This window comes from Megalops cyprinoides, chromosome 7, assembly GCF_013368585.1.
Source record: "Megalops cyprinoides isolate fMegCyp1 chromosome 7, fMegCyp1.pri, whole genome shotgun sequence".
NCBI classification, from domain to species: domain Eukaryota; kingdom Metazoa; phylum Chordata; class Actinopteri; order Elopiformes; family Megalopidae; genus Megalops; species Megalops cyprinoides.
Window position 1 is genome coordinate 13,610,507 of NC_050589.1, and position 26,703 is coordinate 13,637,209.

Here is a 26,703-nt window from a genome sequence, read left to right on the forward strand (position 1 = left end):
TCAGATGGACAGAGTAAAATGGCTAACCCTGTAAATGCTCACTGTACGTCTCGCTGCATCATCTGCAATTTAGCTCTGTGATTCACAGCCTCTGGGAGCAGTGCAGTAGTGTGGTCTCTCTCTTGATGGTTTCTGCACTGCAAGACACCTCTTTGAACTAGCATGAGATTTAAGCCACACTCCTGAAACTTTACTCATTAGTGAAATAAAACTCTCTGTCTTGGCTGTCTTGTGCTTTTAGCATCTATATTTTTAGACTTTTTTTTTTTCAAAAAAGCTCCAAATTAGAACTGCTTGGACTTGGTAATGCTATTAGTGCCCAATGAATCCGGTGCTCATTATTTTCTTGTTTCCTGTTTGACCTGTATCCTTGGCAGTGGCGCACGCTTGGCTGGGATACCTCCTCTTTCATATGTGTTCCAGCAGCTTTGTATTTGTCACCCTTATCTCCTCTCTGCCTACATTGTGAAGAATGAAAATGCAATGGAGAGACCTGCCAGCAGACAATGAGGCAATGATGCACTGAGACACAGAGGGAGACCTGTTAGAAGGGAAAGTAGTGTGTGCATGTGTGTGTGTACATGTGAGTTTACACATGTGTGTGTGTGTGCATGTGTGTGCATGTGTGTGTGTGTACATGTGTGTTTACATGTGTGAGTGTGTACATGTGTGTTTACATGTGTGTGTGTGTACATGTGTGCTTACACGTGTGTGTGTGTGTGCATGTGTGCGCGCATGTGGGTACATGTGCGTGCGTGTGTTTGTGTGTGTGCCTGAGTGTCTGTGTGCATGTGCTGATGTGTGTGCATGTGACTGCTTGTTTGTTTGTGTGTGTCTGTGTGTATATATTATTGTGCGTGTGTGTATATATACTCAACTGCAGCTCAGTGAGACTGGCATTTAGATTTATGCATATGCATATGCATATCTCTTAAGTGGGTCAGGATGCGAAAAGGTCACAGCTCATAGGATAGGACAATGGACTAAGGGTTCAGCTTCCATATGGACTAAAAATAATATGATTACGAATATTGTTCAGTTTTAGGCAGCATCGCACACAAACATCCCTAATCCAGAGAAAGTCATAGAATCTTAGAATGACTTCCTGATTTTACAAGAACAAATTTTTTGCCCAATATTGCAGCTGCACTGTCCTCTGTGGGAGTGAGATGCATTACAGGCATATATGACACGTTAGGCTGCGTTAGTATGTACTTAATGCTAATGTTACCAGCAAGTAGGAAGCACTTGTTTCTGTCTTCTGTAGAGTGAGGGTGTCGAGATAACACTGATGGGATTTACACAGCAAAGACATGACTCACATCCATCTGTTCCTAAACCTGTATTTAGAGCAGGTCTTGAAATAACAACTTAGAAATGGTATATTAGTCTTGGAACATCTGAGGCACGCTGTCATCCTGCCTGCAGCGCTGCCAGCACCTTACTTCCTCAGCCTGTGTGTGACGTGTGTAAATATATCCAATGACAGGAGTGCGTGAGATCGGGGTGTTGAAATGCACATCCAGAGAACACACACTGTAATACTCTGCCAGCGCTGCAGCGGCAGTGCTGTGATGTGATGGCACATTGCACGTAAGCGACATTAACGCTGGGAAAATGTTGTAGCCCATCTGGCAGCAAGGGGAAGTGTGTTTGTACGACGGCTTTCTGCAAAGGAATGAAAATATACGCTCTTTTGATCAAATTTAAATAGGGCTAGAGGTAAGCAGCATGAAGGTACAATGTATCCACAAACTGTGTCAACACAGTGAGTCAGCAGAGAAAGGAAGTGCCTCTCGCCCTGTCAGGAACTTCTGTCCTCATTTTCATCTCTCTTCTGTCATTTGCTAAGATTGACAGCAGAGATTTTGTGTGGAAACTCAAAGTATCGGTGATTCTACCTGCATCTGGGGCATGAATTAGACAAGAAAGATACAATACCCTAGTGCCAATCTCATCAGAGAACCCTGACCCCAGCGCCGCTCTGAATGACCGCTGACCCCAGTGCTTTCCTATGGGGTTGGGGCTCAGATTCATCATATTAGTTACAATGATGAGACTGGGCTGGAATATGGAACAGACCAAAGGTAATAAGAGCTGAAAACATCACCTCAGTTCCTGTCTCGCTGTCTGCTCACCATAGCAACAATCTGCAAGAGCAGCTTCTCAAAAGGGGGAAGAACAGCTGCTTGTAGCACTGCTCAATGCTGCCCTCTGCTGGCTGCTCATATGAGCAGCAGTGTAAATCAGGTTTATTTTTCAAAATATGTTGGATCATTTCAACCCAATTTTCAGCTAATGGCCATTTACAAGAAATGCAACAGCTGGCTTTCCTGATGCTCAATCAGCGTCTCTTAGGATAGCCTTGTTCCTGCTTGTTCCTGCTTAGGATAGCCTTGTTCTTGCTTGTTCCAGCTTAGGATAGACTTATTTGTGCTTGTTTCTGCTTCGGGGCAGAGGGGCCCTGTTCAAGGCAACAGGGTTCAACAGGAATGTAAGCTGTTTTATTACAAATATCATTTTCACCTCTTTCTCCAGTGAATATACTGGGGAGTATCCTGAAACCTGTGGGGTAAGCAGCAGTCATGCCAGTTATTGCTCCATGGGACACTGGGGCTGTCTCCTCTTTTCAAATGAAGGAAGCTGAGTCATTGAGAACTTGCTCTTCACAGCTCTGACCGGGTGGAAGTAAGTAACTTATTTCAGTCCCACAGACTGTAATATGATATATGCAGAGCAGGCAGTGTGGAATACTTCATATTAACAAGATCATTGGGTTTTGGGTTCTAATCCTGGCTGGGTATTACCTGCAGTAGATGTGAATGTGTAAAGATGGTATAGAACAGATCTGAGATGTTGCTAATGTACTTTTGCCACAAGCCATTTTTATTCTGTCCTCATGATGTAAGCAATTATCCCTGAAATTTTAATCATCCTATCATTACTAATACTCTTGGATGCTCCTTAATGAGTGCCAGTTTGTAATCACTATCCGAATCATTAGATTTGCATTAGACTCATTCTCCGTGATGAGCTGTTGAAACCACAGGCCAGAGGAAGCAGTGTGTTTCGGTGGCCAGATGAATAATCAAGACATTGGTTGGGCTGACCATGCTACTCTCTGGATAGATATGGGGTAGTGGCAGGGGTCAGGGTAGGGGTTAGGAGTCGGGGTCAGGGTTGGTGTAGGGGTAGGTGTCAGGGCAGGGATAGAAGTAGGGGTAGGGGTAGAGGTAGGGTCAGGGTGAGATTAAGAGTGGAGGTTAGGGGTAGGGGTCAGGGTAGGGTTAGTGGTAGAGGTAGGTGTAGAAGTAGGGGCAGGGGTAAGGTTAAGGTTAGAGGTAGGGGTAGGGGTGGGGGTAGAGTTTGTTATTGGGATCAGGGTTGGGTCAGGGTCAGTGTCTGGTCAGAGGCAGGGGTGTGCGAATGCAAGGTGGGAGAGTTGGTTCAAGCCGTCAACAGAGAACAAGATATGTAGCAGAAAAAATAAGGCCAATTGCTCTTGATCAAGTAATCAACCACTACCATTACTATTACCATTTCTTTAATTAACAATATAATTTAATTTAATTTTGTTAGTTTTACTTTTAGTTTTTTGTATCACAAATGATTGCAGATCTAAACTTATGACTTCATGCACACTTTAGAAAAAGAGGGCTGTTAAGTTGATTGTGTCCCCTATTCTAAAAAGTGGCACCCATCTGCATTGGTCTCTACTCAGTTCTGAGAGAAGAGCACCCCCTCCTGGCCCCCAGCCAAAATTCAGTAGTAGCACATTGGTTTTCTATGATTTCCTGGGAAATACCACTTTACATTATATTAGCAGATGCTCTTATCCAGGGTGACTTAGATCACTCAGTTCTCTACAACGTTATCCATTTATACAGCTGGATATTTACTGAGGCAATTGTGGGTTAAGGGCCTTGCCTGAGGGTACAGCAGCAGTGCCCCAAGCTGGGAATCAAGCTGGGAACCGTTTGCTTATGAGTCCTGCTCCTTAACCACTGTGCTACACTGCCACTGCCCCTGCCACGACCCCCCCACCAAGGCTTCCAGCTGTTTGGCTAGAGAGGGTGCAAGGTGTTTTTCTTTGCTAAGAAGATACCCAGCATTCTTCTAATGATGGTCTGAAGTATGCCACAATATGACAACCTTGTGGTGATGTTGTAGCAAGCTTGTGGGAAATCTGAGAATTGGCTGCATACCCATGAATAAATCATGTTTACTGTGAAAAAGGGCTGACTGAAGGGCAGGCACAACAGTACAGGTGTGAGTGGGAAGCTGCATCTCTGCCTTGTGTACTTATTCAGCCTGATAAATGGAAGTGTATGGAAGTCAAAAGAGTGGAAGAAAGAGTAGAAACTAGTAAGTCATGTAAATTAAGGTGTGCTGAATGAGTAAACTATGTTATATTAAATAAATGAAGAGCATTGTGGCTCAATGTGATGTCAAAGTTATGTGGTCAGTTTCTTTTTATTAAGTCAGACTCTTACATTCAAAGCCACATTAATTCAATTGCAGTTTATAATTGAAGGTATTTATATACTTGTTTCTTGGCAACTGGTCACATGGCATATATTTGATAAGTCATGAATTTGTGTGAGGATCATCTATATTTAATAGATGGGGGATAAGATGGGGGATATGAAAATTTTTGTCATATTAAAATGTACACATAATTTTATATTTTTTCGTTATAAAACATGTTCTAATATTTGTCATACAGTATATGCAATGTGGGAACAATTTATTAATATTCCATCAAAAGGGAAACATATTACAATCACTTTCAGCATGTTAAATTTGTATGGTAACATACAGTGAGACGCACGAGTGGTGTAATGTGTAAAATAATATCATCTACACACTGAAGTGGCTCCCAAGTGTTAGTGAATGCATACAATGCAAAAGAGAAACAGCAGGTGAAGGATGAAGGGCAAAAGGGTGGTAATGTTCCCTGTGCAATAAACAGCCACAGACACAGGGAGTAATTCTCTCTCTTCACTGTATGACTGCCTTATGACATTACCATATATATCTTATTTATCTCTACATATATATTAGTGGGGTTAAACTTACAATATTCCACATATAAACACATGCATAGTTTTTCCTGTAGGTGCCCAATAATCAGCCCATTTCCTGCATTTTGGAATCAGAGGCTGAACGCTGCCCCTACACAACATGACACAACATACTCTGACATTGTTGCAGTGTTGTGAGGATGTGCTAGCAGTAACATTGCTGTGGTGTTGTATGGATTTGGTAACAGTAATAATGGCAGAACAAGGAGGCGATTGATTACATCTTTGTTTACAGCTCTGATGGACTCAGACAGGACATTCTGTGTGGGCCTGTGTGTGTGTGTGTGTGTGTGTGTGTGTGTGTGTGTATATGTGTGTGTGTGTGTGTGTGTGTGTGTGGGTGTGTGTGTGTGTGTGTGTGTGTGTGTGTAATTGAAGGAATCAGTGCTCTCTGTTTACGGCAGGTTATTACTGGGTTTGGATGAATTCCTTTTCTGGATTTTTTTTTTTATCTCTGAGCAGGAAGTGAGCCTATGATCGTGTTGCTGTGGAAACCATTGCATTTGCAGCACCCATGACTGGCACTGCAAGGAAGAGCAAAAGATACTATTTCTGTCCCTATTCAGTCCCTACCTGAATCACACACACACACTGAGACACACACACATGCATACATACACACACACACCAACCCGCCTGCCCACACATGTGTGCGCAGAAGACACTGAAATCAGGAATATTCCCGTATTGCTCATGGGGAAAGTCGATAGACCTGCCATTTTCTTTTGAGCTCAGCTCTAGGTGATCCACTGCAACCCAAACAGTACCACTAAACCGTGAGTTTGCACAGTCTTGAAAGAGTGGGTCATTTTATGTGACCAGTTAGGACTTCTTATACATATTCATTTGTAGAGCACATTCATTATTCTTCCGGCTTTTTCTGTGTTAATATGTTTTGGAAATAGACTCTTTCCAGCAAATTGTGAAAATACAACTGAAAAATGTGCTGTATCATTTTGGTTGATTTTTTTGCTTGCTTGATTGATTAATTGAGGATGCTCCCCCATAATGAAGGTCCCTTATGAACCCTTTAGCAGTTGTGTATTTTACATTTTTTGGATATTTGATTTTTTTTCCCTTTGAGGGATTGGGTAAAGAGAGATTTAGCCATCTGCCATGACAGAACATGACAGCCTGTGACAATCTTATGGGAATATGAGAACTGCTGAAAACTACACTGAAATGCTCATTGCTGGCAGTGCGGAGTGGTGAGCTGCTCGTCGCTGTAAGTGTTGAGTGGTCTATGGACATTCCCTGGTTGCTCGGCCTTCCAGGACGTATCCTAATTATTGCGTGAAAATTCACAAGAGAGCCCTCTGGTGGTTAGCAGCACACACTGCAGGAAAGTTATTGCATGGGTGTTGCCTCCAACTTCATATGGATCTGGTGTTTCCATGGTGACTCTTCCAGCCTCTTCTCAGACTATGGCAGTGTGTGGGAGGAGCGTGATCTGCACTGACACCCCCCCCACCCCCCCCCCCCCCCCCTCCAAACCCCTGTCCCCCCTAAAGTACTGAGTCTGCGGAAGATTTTTTTAAATGCATAATGTCATCTTGATCACCTCGTGCTTCTGCTCTATCCTCCCCTCCCCCATACATATTCGCCTTTTGTGGTCAGTGGTAGGACTCACACTCTTATGCTGTAACCCTTCCTTGTCTAAATTTAGGATAGCCTATAGATAGCTGGGAAGAATATCTCGCGGCCATTCACTCTAATTCAGATAAGAAATATGCATATTATATTGTACATGTCTGTTGTATGGATAATTAATTTCCAGTCTAATATGCAGCAGTTAAAACACGCGTTTGAATGCGAAAATGTAAAAGGCAGTCCCTTATGTATTCACTATAGCGGGGGAATGATGAGTGGGGAAACACGGACCATTTCAAGAATCCTGTCAAGAATGTTACTGCGTTAATGGTAAAAATCCTCTAGGGGCGCTCACAGACCAAAATACACCCGATGTCTGCGTAGTGAGGGGGATCTTTAGCGATTGATCAAATCCTGTCCCGTCTACAGCCCAAACAGAAACATAAAATGCTTAACCAAACGTGGGTACATGTTCATTTTTTCAGATAACATTTCCGGTGTGAAATGTCCAGTCGAGAAGGTGTGAGTGGAAAGTAGCATACAGGAGGATAAAATGTGCTTCTTGTGTCTCTCCCAGCATTCCAAGAATCATTTGTGTAATTGGAGATATTTAAATTCGCACAAATGGTACGTGCTTTCCTTCCTATTCATGAAATTGTTGATTTTTATGTTTGGAATACTGTAAAGGAAATGAAACAATAATAAATGAAAATAATTTTCATTGTCACTATAATTGATACTACTAGAATTATTACGATTACTTTATCTATTACTTTTAAGGTAAAAACATCCACATCCTGATTTCTACATGCAGTTCATTTTTCAATTCTCAGGGATTTTAGAATTTCGAGTTTGAAAGTTTGAACTACATTTCCCATCGGTCCCTCCAAAAATCCACTTCTCTGTCGTTTACATACTTTCCCCCTTCACAGCAACGGAAACAGAGGGACCACAGCACAGCACCAAGTTAGCTGTGTGACACCCTAAACTTCACTGTAAAAGTAAAAACTGTATAGTCGTGTACATTTCAAGTTTACGAGACAAAGGTCTGGTATTTTCTTAATATTTATTGAGTTTTGCTTTTATAGATAGTTTCTCTCTTCAAACCATTGGACTCCTTATACAACCAAAACAAGATTGCTTGCGGACTACCGCTATTCTTTTGAAAACTTCGCTGAAACATACAACAGATTCTGATAACATTTCGGATTGTTTTCTCATTTTGTTTAAACTAACATTGTTTCAGTATCGGTGATTGCTGTGTGTGGGAAAGTGCACTTAGCATACTTCACTGCGCTCCATGTGAGTTGTGCCAACGCCTTTTTTCTCTTACTCGGTTCATTTCAGCCGCTGGAGAAGTCGCTGGCTGTAATTTTAATCGGTTTTCAAACTGAGAGCTTGCTTTTAATAATCAGGTGTCTTAACTAGACACACTTACTGTTATTCAAAATGGGATGCACATTGAGTGCTGAGGACAAAGCCGCAGTGGAGAGGAGTAAAATGATCGATCGAAATTTGAGAGAAGACGGAGAAAAAGCATCCAGAGAAGTCAAACTGCTGCTTCTTGGTGAGTACAGAACAGGGCTTTCAACAGCAAACGGTTTCGTTGTAACGACATATTATAACAAAGCGTAGGTTGTCCGAGGATGGCTGCCATTTCTGCAACCTTGCTCCTGCGAAATCTGGTAACATCAGCAGTTTTGCCTGCTTCTTACAGTTCTGGAATGATGGCAAGAACGCACTACGCAATTATCTCATATATTTTACTGGAGCGTGGTTAACTTCAGATGTGGATGTCGCCCAAAATGCCTTAAAATTTCCTACAGAACGAATCTCGCTAAGCAGCATTTGCTGCATGTTGCAAAGTTATTTTCTCTGATAAATATTTTCAAGAACTTGCACGCAACATTACACGGTTGGTAACTAGCGAGTTTTTCCAAACGAGATAAAGTTTCGGTCCCAGATTCTAATGTACACTATATGACCAAAAGTATGTGGACACCCCTCCTAATTATTGAGTTCAGGTGTTTCAGCCACACCGATTGTTAACAGGTGCGTAAAATCAAGCACATAGCCATTCAATCTCCATAGACAAACATTGGAAGTAGAATGGGTCGTACTGGAGAGCTCAGTGACTTTAAACGTGGCAATGTCATAGGATGCCATCTTTGCCACAAGTCAGTTCGCGAAATTTCTGCCCTCGGCAACTGTAAGTACTATTATTGTCAAGTGGAAGCGACTAGGAGCAACAACAGCTCAGCCACGAAGCGGTAGACCACCACGCAAATTTACAGAGTGGGGCCGCCGAGTGCTGAAGCGCGTAGCCCGTAAAAACCGCCTTATCTTCTGTTGAATCACTCACTACAGAGTTCCAAACTGTCTGTGGCTGCTACATCAGCACAAGAACTGTGCGTCGGCCGAGCAGCTGCACACAAGCCCAACATCACTATGTGCAATGCCAAGCGACGGCTGGAGTGGTGCACAGCCACTGGTCTCTGGAGCAGTGGAAACGCGTTCTCCGGAGTGATGAGTCACGCTTCACTATCTGGCAGTCTGATGGACGAATCTGGGTTTGGCGAATGCCAGGAGAGTGCTGCCTACTGTAAAGTTTGATGGAGGAGGGATAATGGTCTGGGGCTGTTTTTCAGGGTTTGGGCTAGGCCCCTTAGTTCCAGTGAACGGTAACATTAATGCTACAGCATAGAAAGACATTTTAGACAATTGTATGCTTCCAACTTTGTGGCAACAGTTTGGGGAAGGCCCTTTCCTGTTCCAGCATGACTGTGCCCCTGTGCACAAAGCAACGTCCATAAAGACATGGTTTGACGAGTTTGGTGGGGAGGAACTCCAGTGGACTGCACAGAGCCCTGGCCTCAACCTCATTGAACACTGTTGGGATGAATTAGCACACTGATTGTGAGCCAGGCCTTCTCGTCCAACATCAGTGCCTGACCTCACAAATGCTCTTTTGGCTGAATGGGTACAAATTCCCACAGACACACTCCAAAATCTTATGGAAACCTTCCCAGAAAAGTGGAGGCTGCTATAGCTGCAGGGGGGGGGGGGGGGGGCATATTAATGCCCATGCTTTTGGAATGGGATGTGCAATAAGCTCTTTATTTCAGAAGCACTGAAGCCACCTAGTATGACATCACCATTACTACAGGATTTTAGACAGTGCAGCACGTTCATCTGACATTTAGTCAATAACCACTCAATGGATGACGCCACTGAATGCTCAGCTTATTAAGAGCAGATCAGTGAGTTTCTGGATCAGTTGTTAAAATGGGGTTGAATTGAATGATTGGACAGAGGAATCTTAGGCCACCAAAAGGTTCTGCTGTTAGGGAACGTGTTGTGAACATAGATGTTCTCATTATGTTCTGAACCAGTTAATGTGACTTAAATCCCAGCAAGCCTGAAATTCAACAATGCTGCAGTGCATTTAGTGGATTCAGGGCAGGAAGTAAGATCCCACACTCAACGGCTGGGCAGTTGCATGTCTGTTTCATACTGTAGAATTTTGAAACTTCAAAGCCATTACAGGTTACTTCATTATTCCAGCAGTGATGCAGGAGCTAATAACCAGCCAGTTCTGACACAGTTTGTCTCTCACAATCACACATTTTCACTTTCACATTTCACACACTTGTATACACTGTGTTCTGACAGATCATATGTACAGTATCTTACAGGTATAAACTTGATGTGTGCACATGAAGATGATAATTATTGGTTTTTCTTTGCTGCTTATGTGTTAATTGGTTTTTGTGTTGCAAATAATGATACATTGACAGAAACAAAGAAAAGCTCCCATGTGGAAAATGGTAAATTTGTCTCTTCTAGTAAACAGATTTCATAGAGACTATGGGGAAAAGTGAAGTGCAGTGCTATCTGTAGATGGACATATGTTAAATGCTTATGAAGGTTATTGTGAGTCCCAGAAAAGCTGTATGCACTGCAGTAGATATAAGGCATGAGCTTCATATTTACTTTACTGTCAGCTCAAAGGTAAACTCGATAAACTACCCCTTCCTCTGTCTGCAGAGGAACAAGAGGATTTATGAAGTCCAATGAGGGAGCTTGGCATCTTCCTCTAAACACACAAAGCCACTGCACACCATGACCTGATACAAACCTGCTCCTTAACCATGAAAGGGCTTCATCAATAACAGCCTTATTGGATAAAGCCCTGTTTTAGTGCTAACTGGAAAAGGCCCCTCTACAGAGGTTTAGGGGAATCAAAATTCCATAGAGGGACAATTCACTACTTACAGGCGAATGCCACTAATACCCCGTTTCTTTGCAGACAGAATTATTGATACTAATCTGGTTTAGATAATAGCAGGGTCAAAAGACAGTTTCATTGCTAAACAGTTGTTGCCCTGTTTGCTTTAATGCGTTCCGCATCAGGTGGGGCTGGGGCTGACGACTGCTGAAGGCTCCTTCTGCAGTGCTGCTGCCTCACGTTGCTGTTCTGGTGGGCTGCCTGGAAGCCTGATGCCAGCATTTCTCCCATTTCTCCTAGCAGCTCTACCTCTGGCCAACAGCCACGGGGTCCTCTGGCCTCTCCGCTTAACTGAGAAACTGAAAACCACAAAAAAAAATTTCAGTTGCTATTGCCTGAAACCTTCCTAATTTGTGATCATGTGTGTGCTCTGTAAGATGAACACATGCACACAATTTCTTTCAGATGAGGAACAAATGCCTCAAGCTTTAATCTTCCAAAAATGAATACATTCCCCTGCACTTCTTGCCCCTCTGATAGTAACCAGTTTGTGTGTGTGCCGGATACCCTGTGTCAGAAGAGCTTGTATTGTAGATAATGTGTTCGGTGGTGGTCATTTTACCGCAAAATTGGCTCTGTTTTCTGCAGGAAAGATGACTTTAGAGTTCAGTCTTTTTCTGTCATCTGAATTAAATCAGATTTTTTTGTTCAAGTACAAACAGAGGGTTACTGACCATTTCTTTTAAGCATCCCCACTGCATTAGAATGCAAATACTCTGCATCACGCCATTTAATTACTGTGGTTACACAGGCCAAACGTAGGCTTTCATAATAAGCTCTTCCCACGCCATCTCAGATGTTTATGGAAATGAAGTGGAGCGATTGCTGTGTTCAGGGATACATATTAAGCTCTCCCTGGTGCAGCAGCTTGCATATAAATGTGTATAAATGCCAGTCTTGTTTCTGTTTCCCAAGCCATTTTCCTGAGGGCTGTGTCTTTTTGCTTTAGTTTTCAGAAAGCTGGGTGATTTGTTCTGAGCAGTTTGTTCTGTAGAGTTCTACAAGCTTTCAGTGGCGTTTTATAATAGTGCTGGTGTTCATAGTGCTGCTGTATGACAATACTGGAGTGTGACAGTGCTCCTGTATGACACTGCTGGTGTTTGTAGTACTGCTGTATGACAGTGGTGATCTTTATAATGCTGCTATATGACATTGCTTAGGTTTACAGTGTTGATGTATGATGCTGCTAGTGTATGATACTGGTGTTTATAATGCTGATGTAGCTGGTGTTTATAGGGCTGCTGTATGACAGTGATGTTTATAATGCTGCTGTATGGCATTGCTGGTGTTTATAATACTGTTGTATGACAGTGCTGGTTTTGTAGTGCTGGTGTATGACAGTGCTGGTTTTGTAGTGCTGGTGTATGGCATTGCTGGTGTTCATAGTACTGCTGTATTCTGCTGGCATTAGATAAACTGTTTGTCCTTGTAAGATTTTTTCAAAGAAACAAATGTGTTTACATCACATACTGATATGGCTGTTAAGTGAACTGTAGACATGGTATATGTGGCTTGGCTGGTGATGTGTGAAGAGAATTCTGGGTAAAGGGTGTGTTAAAGCACTGTCCTGAGGGGAACAAGTCAGCAGTCCTTCCTCAGGGTCCAGACTGTAAATTGTAAAGTGTAAATTCTGCTGAGGGACTAATGTTAAGTTCTGTCAGACACAGATGTGAAGGACTCTGCATTGTAATATTCCGGTTGTCTGGGTGACTTAGCTCTCATGCAAACAGCTTGATACAAGTCAGTATATTTCATTGTAATTTTACACATTGTTGCCACATATACCAGAGGCAAATTATCTCATCCATGACAAGTAAAAAATGTATGACCTAGCAATTTTGGAATTCTTCAAAGATTAAGAAGAACCCTCTTTTAATTATTTTAGGTGGGCCTGATCCAAACTGAGAATACAGCGTGCTTGTATGTGTGGGATTTTTGAAATTTACCTGAAATTTTCAACCCGCTCTGTAACCCTGTCAGATGATAAAATGATGCTTTGATTACATATTTTATATGAGTTTGATAGCTCAAATCGGCATCTTAGAATCATGTCCAAATTCATAACTTCCCATCTGATGTGTACAGCCGTTTGTTATTGATACAACGTTAAGTGTCAGAGCCTAGCTGTTATTGGTCATAACTTTCAGTTTTTAGTCACACAATATTTTATGGAGCACCAGTAAACAAGATACTCTGATATTAAATGATTAAATAAATAAATAATGAATGAATGTATGCATATATGTGTGTATGCAAACATTCATGTATTAATAGTGGGTGGAGGAGAAATATGGCCTTTCTCAGCTGGCTCTGGGGGGGGGAACTCCTGCTTTTTTCATTCCTGGAGGTTTTGATTATTTCCGGTTCCAGGCTTTTTCTGGAATAAATCAATACTAATGTGGCATGCTGTGGTTGCCCTCTGGGGCACCCTGAAATTAAAGACATTCTTCATTCTGTTGTCTCATTGTCCCTGTGCATGTTATGTTCTGTGTTGCAGATCATATCAGTTATATCACGCATATTCCAGCTTGGAAATGAGCTTGAAGTATGTTGAATGTATTATATCAAATGGACATACAGTAGGGAACAAACAATGAATCTCAAAAATTTGAGCGGCTCTGTCAGGAAATTGAAGCTTGCCTTTTGACAGTGGACAGGTAACATTCAGGACATCATTCCACTCACCTCTTCTGTAAGATTTGAAAGAGGTCCGCTGTCAGTCCAATCTATATATCTTGTTTAATTGGGATCACATGCGACACCCCAGCAGTTACACTTTTCCACACTCCCTGCCTCTTTTATGAGGGAACAGGCAGCATGATGGTGTAACCTGATCCCCCCCAGGGGCCATTTTATTCAGTAATTTGCTCACTGCCTCATCTGTTAAATGTGTCAGAAACGTGCGCTGCTGTCATCCTGGTTTGCCCAGGCGAATTCGACAAAAAGAAAAAGGTTATTTTTACCAGCTTTGTCTTACAGCTAGTACACAGGCTAATTGATCTGTAGGTCAAGTACTTTGGAATGACATTTGACATTGTCTACTCCTGTGGTAATTAGGTTGTTTTTTTATCCTGAAAAGCCAGTATTTGTGTAAGCGAAGGAATAAGTACTACCCTGTATGGAGGTTAATGCCACTCTGTTGCAGTCCTGTGGGAAATCTGAAGCACATTTAACACTTCAGCCCAAAGGGCAGTCATTCTCTGCCGCTCCTGGTGTTCACAACTCGCGGTACGACACATGCATAGAGTCCTGACGGAGGTTGGCTGGTAACCTTTAGCTGAGTACGGGACTCATCTGGCCTGCACTGCAGCACCAGGCTGAATGAAGAGGCAGCTGTTTGGCAGGAATACCGACAGTGAGGAATTTTCCACACGACCCCTTTCCCCTTCGTCCGTCAGACACTTCATGGTCTATAAATAAGGGCCAGTGGGGTAACCACCCCCCCCGCCCCAGTGCGTCAGAGTACTGCAGTGCGTGGCCTGTTACCAATCACTCATCGCCTGACCATGCCCCTCCTCACATGCTCACACTGTGCATGAGCTTCACTGACAAATTGGATAGTCACCTGTGATGTAGCTGTGGTTACCTGTGCTTTTGTACCAGTTCAATTTCAGGGAAACCAGTTGTCCCACTTGGAAATATGGCAGGACTGTACCTTCTGATGCCCTTACTTGTCAGTATTGCAACAACAAACATCATCAAAGGCCGTTTCGGTCTTTTGGTGTGTGGCGTTAGGGACTGATGCCTTCCACAGCTGCTGATCCATCTGCATCTGCTTTTACCGACTCTTCTCCCCTGTATGTCAGGCAGATGCCTCGAATGTGAATGACTTCGGTCAAAGTTCAATGGCCAGATGTCTGACAACAGCCTGGTACCCTGAATATTAAATGTAAGAGATAACAAATCTGACTCTCATAAATCTGATATACGTCGGATATTTCAACATTATGTGTTATGTTTAATAGCATTGAACGGTTCTAATAATACTCTGAATTCAAAGTAACTCCCAGATCTATCAATCTGCAATTAGTATGTATCCTTACCTTCAACTTAAATGTACGTTCAAGTAAGTGGCTAAGTGGACTTTGTAATAAACTTCTTAATAAGCTGCAAATATAGTTGCAGTCAGTTGTTCCAACACAATTTTTTCTGCTAAAAAAAAAAAAGACAAATAGAAGTTACTTTCTGTTGTAACAAGATAGAGCCTTCTTGTTCTATTAATGTGTTGTTTGAAGGAAGTTTGTTTACATTGGATGCATTCCTTTCATACAGCTTTTATGGTTTGAGAGGGTTTTTTTTTTAATCTGGGTAGAAATGTGGAGAACCAGAGAAGTGTAGCTTTTAATCAGTCTTCTGGAAACATACCATATATTTGGTATTTTATTGTTGTTATTATTAGTACTAGTAGTATCAGACTCATCATCTCCCTCATTTTATCATTGATCAGTGAGGAGGTAGTATGTGAGCAAGGGGGGCTGTACTGATGGACACAGTGTGCTTTTCTGTCTGTGGAATATCTGTGCTGCATGAAATGTGTTACTTGAGGGGAATTTCTTGGTCACTTTTCTACTGTGTTTGCCTCTCCAGTCTTGGTTGTAAATTGATGTCAGCTTTTGCACTTCAAAGACTGTGATGGGTGCATAGAATAGATTCAAATAAACATGACCAAAAGAAACTATTGAAAACAGATTGTTTACTCTGAAATGAAGTCCCATTTAGGGGGGAAAGAAATTCCAGTCAGGCTTGGCTTCTGAATTGTTCCCTTTCAGATTTTACATTTTTCCTTTTATTTAGCTTTTGTGATCATGCAAGTGAGCACATTTCCTGTGTCCTTAGTGATGTCTCAGAGTAAAACATGCAGTTCTCAATGGATTCTGTATTTGCCTCGGGTTTGCGGGCTCAATAATGGTATTTTAGTGGGTCAAGCTAAGTTCTGCTCCTTCTGCGTCTCTTTGAACCACACGGCCTGTGCTGCTCTATTTGCTGTCTGTGTCTTAGTTCATTTCTGTCCTCAGGCTCGCCGCTGCATGCGTCTTTTTGCGTCATGGAATCATGGCATCGCATAATCAGTTTTCACACATTTATCTTCCCTTGTCTGCATATTAACATTCCTCACATCTGTTTCCTGTGTCCGCAGAAGCACCTGGCCCCAAGTCAAAGGCCACGCTCAAAATGGCTGCCAAATGCGTTTTTTCGTCTTTAGTAGCTTTTGGCAGTAGTCACTCATTCATCTCACATTTGGCACATATGAGGTGGACTGCAGAGGTGCAAACCGCTGGTCCTGGCTCCAGGTCCCCAGCTGCACCCTGCCATGGCTAATATTTTCAATTATGTTATGTCACTGTCCGAACAAGATTTTGTAAATTTTCCTCTGCATCCACTCGTTCAGCTGATATTGGCCACATTTTTGACACATTTCTGAAACTTGCTACTCTTGATGTTTCATTTGGCTTGAAAGTCCTGCAGTTGCTCATTGGCTTCCTTGTGTCAGTACAGGTGGCTCTGTGACTAAAGTGATTTTCTCTGCTTCCAGGTGCTGGAGAGTCGGGGAAAAGCACGATTGTAAAGCAGATGAAGTAAGTTCAGATCCCCAGCAGTAACTACAGTACATCTTGATACTAACACCTGTCAATATTTTCCCTATGGCTGTGGAGAGCTCTGTTTCCATAGATACATCTAAAGCATGCTGAAAGTGCATTACCACCTAAAGTAATCCCATACAAAACAGTAATACAGTGAGAATATATTTCAGAGAATGTATTTTTTAGCTCAAGCAATATATTGAAAATATATAAATTGTTGCCATTTATACATATTGCAATGTATTTCTGCTTTATATTGATATATTTTAAATGTATTTGTGATATGTTCTTGGGCTGAGCAGCATATTGTTTGATATATTATGATAAATTTCATTTTTAAATGAGATTGCAGAAGATGAACTGTTATATTGCTTCAGCGTTTCCCAGCTATGGCATCGGAATCCCAACATGTCTCCCAGACATGAGAGGTGTTTATGATAAGATTATTTGTGGGTTTATTCTTGATGCCTTCTCCCCTTTTTGGAACCCTGCTTTACAGTAGGAGTTGGCTTGTGTCACTATGACAACCAGTGCACTTGTGCTGGAGCGCTGAGGCAAGATGAGTACAGTCCTTCAATCGCACAGCACACCGCAGTGGGCTCTCATTGGAGCAAAGGTGCTGCTCCAGTGATGTCATCTGAACAATATGTGTGTACCTGGCAAATTGCAGGGTGCCTGAGAGTAGCGAGACAAGCACACCCTGCTGATGTACCTACCCCTATCCCTGGTGGAGTAAAGGCAATTTCAGGGTTTTTCTCTGAGATGTGTTTTTAGTGTCTGTATGATACATGGGCAGAGTCCCTGAGAAGTCAAATGAACCATGTTACTAACTTAACGAGAGTAGTCTGCACACCAGGTGTAATTATTGAATGGCCCAGCTGGCTTCATGTCTACATTGTCTTCACCCCTGTGAAACAATGAAAAATAATGATCTGCAAAATGATGGCGTGCTGGGGAAACTGAGGATAATTGGAGCTGCAGAGTTGCATTGGATTACTCAGAGTGCTGAGAGAGCCCTTTTTGGAGCTGTCTGCTGTGCCAGGTTGTGTGTGTTGGTTTGCTCAGTGTGGGACCTCCTCAGCTGCATTCATACTCTCCCTGCGCTACAAGCTGTCAAAACGGGAAAGAAGAATTACATCTTGCACTTGGGATGTTTTAGACCCTGCATACTGTAGGCTCTGTTGAATTTATGTCAGTGGTCAGAGTTGGCTTATTTATAATCACACACGAATGCTCTAAAATATTGAATTGATTAGAACAGAAACAGCATGACTTGGTGTGCGATGTTTAGGAAAGCACAGAGATGGGGCTAACTATTGCAGAACAGCAGGATAGATTCATTAGTAGGTCATTAATATGTCATCTATAAAGGATACATGCTTGGGCTGTGCTCCATCAGAATGCACTTAGGCCAGGGTGGGTGGTAGATGAAAAAATTCACCAGCCATTTGGGTTTTTCATGAGCCAAATTAATTTATTATATTTTTAAAATGCTAGAATTGTACTGAGCTGTTGTTCAGTGTTACAACTGTTATTTATGCAAGTTTGTCTTAAGTTCATTTTCACAGACCAAATAATGACTAATGTAATTCAAAAGGAGCACTTCTAGTTTAACTTCTTCATCAGACAACTTGTCATTAAACAGTAAATAAAGAAAAATCATAACGGTATGAACAAGTTAAGGTATTTTTGTGGATCAACTCCTTGTCATTCTTGGATTACAGCTGACATTTATCTTCCTCTTCCTGCTCCACAGTGACATGGTTCTCTGTTCACCCTACCCACCTTTATTCCTATCCCACGCCTAGTTGAATGAAGCCAGTTTTTTTCCACTGCTGTGGGCCCCCTGTCAACATCCTGGTCACTACATGGTCAGGACCAAACCCGGGCCATAGGGCTCAGCCTGCACTTGAAACAAGTGCTTTTACCTTCTGACCCACTTCAGAGCCTTTTTTATTCATGTGTTCATGATGAATGTGATGCCTGCGTTAATGTGTACACCGTGAACACGCTGTTTGTATTAATGTATTCATTGTGATCCATGATGCAGCCAGTTAACTCTTTCTCTCCTGTGGCAGAATCATCCATGAAGATGGCTACTCGGAGGAGGAGTGCCGACAGTACAAAGTGGTGGTTTACAGCAACACCATCCAGTCCATCATCGCCATCATCCGTGCCATGGGCCGTCTGAAGATCGACTTTGGAGAGCCGACCAGAGCAGTAAGACATTTATCCTTATTTATTTTTCATGTATACCAGACCAGACCAATCTGAGTAACATCTTCATCTGGAGGACAATATGGTTGGTGAAGATCCTGCATGTATTGAAACGTTGAACTTGATGATGCATTCCCACTCACATCTATACCAATTTTGAATCTAGTAGAATGAAACAGAACTATGAAGCTGCATGTCAGCGTATCCCTCAGCAAATCTTATTAGATTTTTTTTGTGGTTCATAATATATTTGCTTGCATTTCTTTGAACAGTTAAAAGGCACATCACTGTCATGGATGTCTGCTTCTCAGTCAGTCAGTCAGTCAGTCCGTCCGTGTGCTGTGTGGATCTGCAGGATGATGCCCGGCAGCTCTTCGTGCTGGCTGGCACAGCGGAGGAGGGCCTGATGACAGCGGAGCTGGCGGGGGTCATCGGCAGACTGTGGAGGGATGCTGGGGTGCAGAGCTGCTTCAGCAGGTCCAGGGAGTACCAGCTCAACGACTCCGCCTCCTAGTAAGAGCTTCACAGCAGCACCTCTGTGCTTTTAATCTTTGTGCTTTCTGTCTCCAGCCTCTGAAAAACAGTGCTGATGGAAATTCTGCACAAGCCGTGATGTTGCACAAAAGAACCTTTGATCTAAGGTCTTCACATTAGGGGTGCAGTTACTCAGATCCATTTGATAGTGCACAGGTGCACTCGGTGGTGTTAGGAGTGGGTGTGCGCTGTGTTTGGAACTGCAGAGTGTGGCTGTTTCAGCTCTGGTGTGTGTTTGCGGCAGAGTGTTGTGTGTACCGCACTGTGAGAGAAGCATGCGTTTCACTGGCAGTGGCTGGGAGACTGTGGGCCTCCGGCTGGTGAGCTTGGGAGGCAGCTGATATTCGTCTGCACCTGCCCTCTGAGCTCAGCCTAGGATGGCACATCGCTACATCTCCTCTGCTATGCAAAACCTCATCCTGCCTTCACTGAGGAAGGTTGGGGAGTACAGCATTATCCAGGCATATTTCCTGGTAGCTGGAATACCGGCTTTAAGGGTGTTTAGGGATGTAGCTGCTGCAAGTGATAGCGTCATGGCCATCTAAAAGGCACAATGCGAGGGAGGATAGCTCCCCTCCAGGATTGGCTGCTGTGTTTCACCAATGGCAGGGCTGCTTTGGGGTGCTGTGACAGTCATGGAGGTCCAGCAGAGCAGCTCATGAGGGACAGCCTTTATTGTGGAAACCTGGCACACATAACAGGCTCAAGGTGAAGGTTCAGTCTGTTAACACTGCAGGGTGGTGTTCTCTATTTACGCTTTACCTGGGACCAAACTCAATTTACCTGGGACCAAACTCGCTTTACCTGGAGCCAAACTCGCATTACCTGAGATCAAATTCACTTTATCTGAGACCAAACATGCTTTGCCTGAGAGCAACTCACTTTACCTGAGAACAAACACACTATACCTAAGATCAAAGAAGGTTTGTTTGGGAGCAAACACACCAAGGCAAAACACTTTACTTGAAACCAATCACACTTTCTCTGGCGCAGATGTGGTTTACATAGAGCAGTTTACCTGGAGCAGAAACCTTCCTTTTGTGTGGTTCCCCAAAGTACAGTATGAGCCTCATTTAGTATTGCAGCTCACACATCTGGTCTCTGGCCCTTTCTGGGCTGGGCTTCTAACCACTTCCCTCCCTGATTGGACGTGCAACCACCAATAGGTGGCTTGTGTGCTTATGCGATATATACACTCCATCTCTATACAGTTGGTTATCAACAATAATTGTTTTTTATTTAGAAAATTGCTGTTCCATTATGTAAATACTGCCCCCTAGTAGCTGCAGGTTGTCATACTATCTAAATGTTCTTAAAAAGCGCATATCTAAATAATGAGCAACTCATACATTTTTGCGCATCATAGAGACGTGTAGCTTCAGCTCTGTGATGTCTCTGTGTGGAGTATGAGCAATGTGTTCACAAGTTCATTCCTCTCCAGTTATCTGAACGACTTGGACAGGATATCCCAGCCAGGCTACATCCCCACACAGCAGGATGTCCTCCGCACTCGGGTCAAGACCACTGGCATCGTGGAGACACACTTCACCTTCAAGGAGCTTTACTTCAAGTCAGTATCCTCCTGACCTCCCACCGCAAAGCTACTGAAGCCTGTCTCTTGGTGACTGATAACCTGTGATGACCTTTCTCAACACTACAACAGCAGTTGTACTCCTTAGATTCGAACCTGAAAACTCAACATCAGAAGTCCTTATGAGTCAAGGCACTGGGATGTGGAAAGTTATGGCTCTGCTGTGTGACCACATTAAGTCATTGGGATGCAGAGAGCTTTGACTGTGCTCTGTGACTACAGTATAAGAGGGTGTCATTTGTGCTGTTCTCTTTGATGGAAAAGGCTGAATGGTAACTGCAGAAGGACACAGCCGCTGAGTCCCGTCCCTCACAGCGTTCCCTGCTCCTCTCTCTCTGCAGGATGTTTGACGTGGGCGGCCAGCGCTCGGAGAGGAAGAAGTGGATACACTGCTTTGAGGGCGTCACGGCGATCATCTTCTGTGTGGCGCTGAGTGACTATGACCTCGTTCTGGCAGAGGATGAGGAAATGGTGGGTGGGGCTGGATGCTCATTCAGGAGAGACTTGTATGAGCTGATCGATTTTGACAAAAATAGTAATGATCAATTTTATGCAGAAGTACATAAATGTGCCTTCTGCTAGTAAACATAGAAATGTGTACTAAGCTAAAAAATGCATGCATAATGCTTATTCATACAGAAAAAGCATACATTTTCAGGGACACTCTGCTCATGTCAGATAATGATACTCATGTGTCTTCTTTGGGTTTTGTTTGTTAAAAAAGCTCCCACCTTTGCCCTAGTAATTACTGACATATTTACATCTTATGTAAAATCAGGAAAATATGCTTACAAATGAACCGAAGTGAAAGCCAACTAAATAAGCTTGTTTGAGTGTAACTCTTTGATCTCCCTTTAGAATCGCATGCATGAGAGCATGAAATTGTTTGACAGCATCTGCAACAACAAGTGGTTCACCGACACCTCCATCATCTTGTTCCTCAACAAGAAAGACCTGTTTGAGGAGAAGATTCAGAGGAGTCACCTGACCATATGCTATCCCGAGTACTCAGGTTAGGTCCTTATGTTCTCAGCTCTACCTGGTGTATGCTTTACATTCAAAAAGAAGAAAAACAAGGAGGCAGTGCATATTCCTATCATTTCAATCCTTCTCTGTAACTCTCAGTAATTATGGCTTTAGGGTTAGGGTTAGAAGATAGAGTCAGAAGTCAGAAGTTAAAGAAGCTCAGATATTCATGTGCTTTCCCCTTTTTTGAGTTCCATGCTCTCTAACTGTTTCTGTCCCTGCTGCTGCATTTTGCCACAGCTCTGAAACACGTCAGGGTTGCTGCAGGGTTTCCAGTCACTTTCAGTGGTCATTTTCACATTCTAATGTCAGGTGCATGATGGGTACCAGTATGTGGTGGCCATTTTATTTCCTGTTGCTTGCTTTTAAAAAAGCTCATTCTAGCGCTTTGATCTTCTGTTTGTGGAACAACTCAGTAAGGCAAAGAAAATTGATTAGATTTGCCTTGGTGGATTAGACACTCAGCTTGAAATTGAAATCCAGTAGGCTGCTGTCAGCACATTCCCCTAGACCTGTCTCAGAGAAGACAGACAGAAATGTTTGCTGGTGGGATGTAGAGCACCAATGGGAAGAATCCAGTTATTGAAAGCCATAGTGGTGCAGTCTGTAAAATATACATCATTTATGCCAAAGAGAACAGGTGGGTCGAGTGATTTCTAAGGATGTGCTTTTAGGCAAAGGTGAGTTATCAGATACCTTTGTAAGAACTAACATTGAGTTATTAATTGTTAAAGGGCATCAAGGTATGTTGTTGCCTTGAAACACCTTTAGTAATTCACTCTACAGTTATCATTCTACAGATATATAGGAGATTGGATTTGTTCTAAGAGCTTCCCTCCGTTACCATACTGTGCTTTTCTTTTACAAGACAGTATTTTTAACTTTAACTGTATTTTTCAGCTTTAACTGTAGAATATATTTTAAGATGTCTTAAAATGTAGATTATATTATTTTAGACTATAGTACTGTCTCTGAACTCTGAATTGCAGTCTTGTAGTCAGATGGGAGCAATGTTCCAATGTATTATTATGTAACGTTTCTGCAAAGCCAAGGGGATCTACTGCACAGTGGTAATGCAGTAATACTCCTGTTACAGCTCCCCTCATTAACCCGGGCCAGTCGATTTCCCAGATCAGCCATCACAGCACTGCAGCAACTCATGAAACATTGTTCTGCTGTTTCCTTTTTTGTCTTGTTGAAGATTTAGTTTTCTGTGTCCCCTGCTTGTCTTTCCAGGTGCAGAGAACTATGTTTGGCTCGTACTTGTAGCACTCTCTTACGCTATATTTGTAGCACATTTTTGCTTAGGTAGTATAGCAGCACTTTATTGTCCCAGTGCCTGCGTCTGATGTATGTGACCTTAGATCAGATTAGTTCTGTCTCGCTCCACTGACCTTGTGCTCAGCTTCAGCACTGTCTACATTGCGTGACCTGTACACATCTTGCCCTTGTGCCTGTTGTTTGCCCACAATATGCACTTTTGTACTTCTGCTAAATGAATAAATGTAAATGTAAATAAATGTAAATGTTCACACAGGCAGTATTAGGAAAGGGTGTTTACAGTGCAGTGAAAATAAGTGATAAAAAGGATTGTGTTTTATGCTGCTTATAGCTTTGTGTAAATAGTCCCAATAAAAAGGCAATTCAAACAATTCAACAGACTCTCCTCTGTCCTCAGGATCAAACACATACGAGGAGGCGGCAGCCTACATCCAGTGCCAGTTTGAGGACCTGAACAGGCGGAAGGACACTAAGGAGATCTACACGCATTTCACCTGCGCCACCGACACAAAGAACGTCCAGTTTGTCTTTGATGCTGTCACAGATGTCATCATCAAGAACAACCTGAAAGAGTGTGGACTGTACTGAGGCTCCGAGGCACTGCGCACAGGTAGGCACCTTATCTCATCTGTAGGGGGCAGTAGCGAGGCGTGCTGTCGGCCCCGTCCTGCTGTCTGCCTCTCTTAACACACCAGGTCTGATGAGAAGCTGGATTTGGAACACGTGCTGACACTGTTCTTCAAGGCCGGAGTTGCTTAACCATCATATGTGGGGACTGAATAGACTGGCTCAGATCTTAATGGGCAATATTGTCTGTAGGTGCTGCAATGAAATGGCTTTGGAAGGAGTTCAGCAGTATAAATAGGGTTCACAGACAGTGCAAGGTTCCCCAGATAACAGGTGCAAATATTGAGCCGGCCAATGGCCCAGCTCTAATCGTCCCCAGCGTCTGTAAAGCTTTCACTGATCACTGCAGTACAGGTCCTTCTTTCTTCCCTCCCTCCAGGTCACTGCTCACTGAAGCATAGCTAATTGGATACTCACCACTGGGACTGACCATGGAGGATGGCTCTGGCCTTACGAAGTTGGAACGCATGGCAATGGTGGTCACACTGTGTGCAGAGTTGTTAAATACTCCACTGCCAGTTTCTGGATTTTTTGTTTTTTTGCTAAACAAGTATCAATGTAACTGCTAAAGTTGAGTGGGACAGGTGTGTGTAAATATGATATAATCTCTCAGTGAGAGTTTTGCCACTAGTATTACTAGATGTCCTGGGAAAGAGTGCTGCATTCACCAGGTCAGTACTAAAACCAGCAGGGAGGAACATGCATTCTTTCACCAGCATTTTAGAAGCACATCTTAATTCAAATGTACAGCCTCTTTTAGTCTGCTTAACAAACCCTGTTCAGAGATTCAGAGATTCTCTTCACTTTGCACAATGACCAAAATGTAAATCTGATTTTTGTGTATTGATGTTGGGTTCACTCTGACAGTGGATCCGTACTGGAGCAGTGGTTCTTGTTTCCAGTCACAATTTATTTTCCATTCTTTATTTTCTTCACAGCATTCCCAAGGTTTTGCAGCCTTTTCCCCGAGTGTAACATCCTTGGCCTCCCGTAAATATTCAGTAGATTTCTGCCATGAATTTTTTTTTTTTTTTGCTTTTCACATGAGTTTAGTTTAGATCTCTTACCAGTATTTTTTTCTCCACAGTTAAGAGTCAGATTTAAATACACCAGTTTTTCTGGAGATCATGAATCATGGAATGGGATGTTCCTAGCTGTGTGCATGGTCTAACCAGTGCTACTTATGCTCTTGTTTGCTAAAAGTGTGAATAAGTTTGACCTTTGAATCCATTTGCTGTTTAGTTTACACTTAGGAAGCTAGGGACCATGCATTTCAAACTGACCAGCCTGTGATAAGGGGCTGGAAACAGGCTGTTGGCCTGCATTTTTTAACCAAAACTACAGAGGGTACCATAAAGGGACCACTTTATACTAACCAGTATTTTTATACTTGTGGAGCTTGTCCACTGTAGTAAAAGCAGGAGTCATTGCTGACTGAGCTGAGAAACGCTTAATATGAACCCTGAGTCATGGGGAGGGGAGGGAAGTGAGGCTGGCTTTTATTGCTTGGTATTTTAAGCCTTTTGTAAGAGAAAATTTGTTTTTAATTGAAATTGATGGTTTTTTTTTTAATTTAGTAGATTTCAATGGAGAACAAACTGATGACTGAAGGTCTAGTTGGTATGAATATCCGGTTTAAAAGGTGGCGTCCAGCCTCCATTCTGTGTCTAAGCTCTGCGTTGCCAAACAGCCAGGCTCAATCTGTGGACTACAGCCACTTCCACTTTTGAAAAGTGCCATATATTCCTGTGAAAGATCTGGTGACATTAACTGATTATCTGTCAGTTTGACTATATGTACAGATACACTATTAAATGGTGATGATAACCTCTGGCCTCTGGGTTTTTTTTTTTTCTTTTTTTTTTTTCTCCTAACTGAACCTTGATAACCAATCCCTCACATGGGCTCTTTTCTGCTCCTGTTGATCATAAAGAAATTGCACACATGCTGTTAAGGCCTTTACCTAAACAGGTAATGGATACTTTCCATTAGCTGCAGTACCTACTTGTACATCCATATATAAGTACAAGTCATGTTTTTTTCCATGCTGTAATTGTGCCTCTTACATGCAAATCTAAGGTTGGTGTACTTATTACGTTTTAATAGTTATAAATTATTTCTAGCAAATTCTCTGCAGGTAGGAAAGCTTAGTATAAGGTGGCACTATTAACTCTGTGAGGTTGAGTATGTTGTTTTTTTGTTAGTCTGTTTTATGTCTCCAAATATGTTTTTTGGTCAGTCATTTATTGTATGATCATCAAAGCCAAATGTAAAATGAGTTTATCTTGTAAGCTTTCTCTGCAGTGTCTTCTGGACAAGACATTGGTAGCCTTTACTGTCAGTAAATTCAATTATTTTTTTCAATGGTTTTTAATAACATGTTTGTATTATGCTCATACTTCCCTGCCTATAAGATTTTAAATATATGGTTGACGTGGACACACGTCACCGTGTGTAGGTGGAATTGACTGAACTGTTGCTATACAAATAATATATGGGGGTGAAATATACTCCTCCTTGTAAAATGTACACAGATTAGAGAAGAGTTTGTGTTCTCACTGTGGGTGTAGCTTAACAGCATCTGGTACTGTGCCATAACAGCATATATATAGGAAACTGCAGCACTGACAGCACTCAAAGCCATGCTGAGATGGTCTTCACATAGAAGCGCAAACAGGATAGAATATTGTGCCATTTATTATGTTATGTTCCCTGCACATGCACATCCTGACCTGCTGTCTGTATTGGGCTTGTCATGGTGTTAGCAGCAAGCATTTGCTCAATAGACAGGGAGAAACCTGGTGCTTCTACCAGTGTTTGTAAGAAAAGCTGGACCTGAAGGTGAAGGACGTTGTTGGTAAGGCATGTGTCATCTCATCAAAA

At 42.5% G+C, this 26,703-nt stretch overlaps 1 protein-coding gene across 1 annotated transcript; it reads left to right on the forward strand.

Moving 5' to 3' along the window:
• Positions 1-7,619: 7,619 nt before the first annotated feature.
• LOC118780621 (guanine nucleotide-binding protein G(i) subunit alpha-like) lies at positions 7,620-24,841 on the forward strand. The gene is made up of 9 exons (XM_036533223.1): positions 7,620-8,241; positions 16,496-16,538; positions 18,623-18,764; positions 19,117-19,274; positions 20,737-20,865; positions 21,228-21,357; positions 21,745-21,898; positions 23,591-23,803; positions 24,200-24,841. The coding sequence occupies exons 1-8, from the start codon at positions 8,124-8,126 to the stop codon at positions 23,779-23,781; spliced, it is 1,065 nt and encodes a 354-aa protein (XP_036389116.1). The 5' UTR covers positions 7,620-8,123; the 3' UTR covers positions 23,782-23,803; positions 24,200-24,841.
• Positions 24,842-26,703: the final 1,862 nt, after the last annotated feature.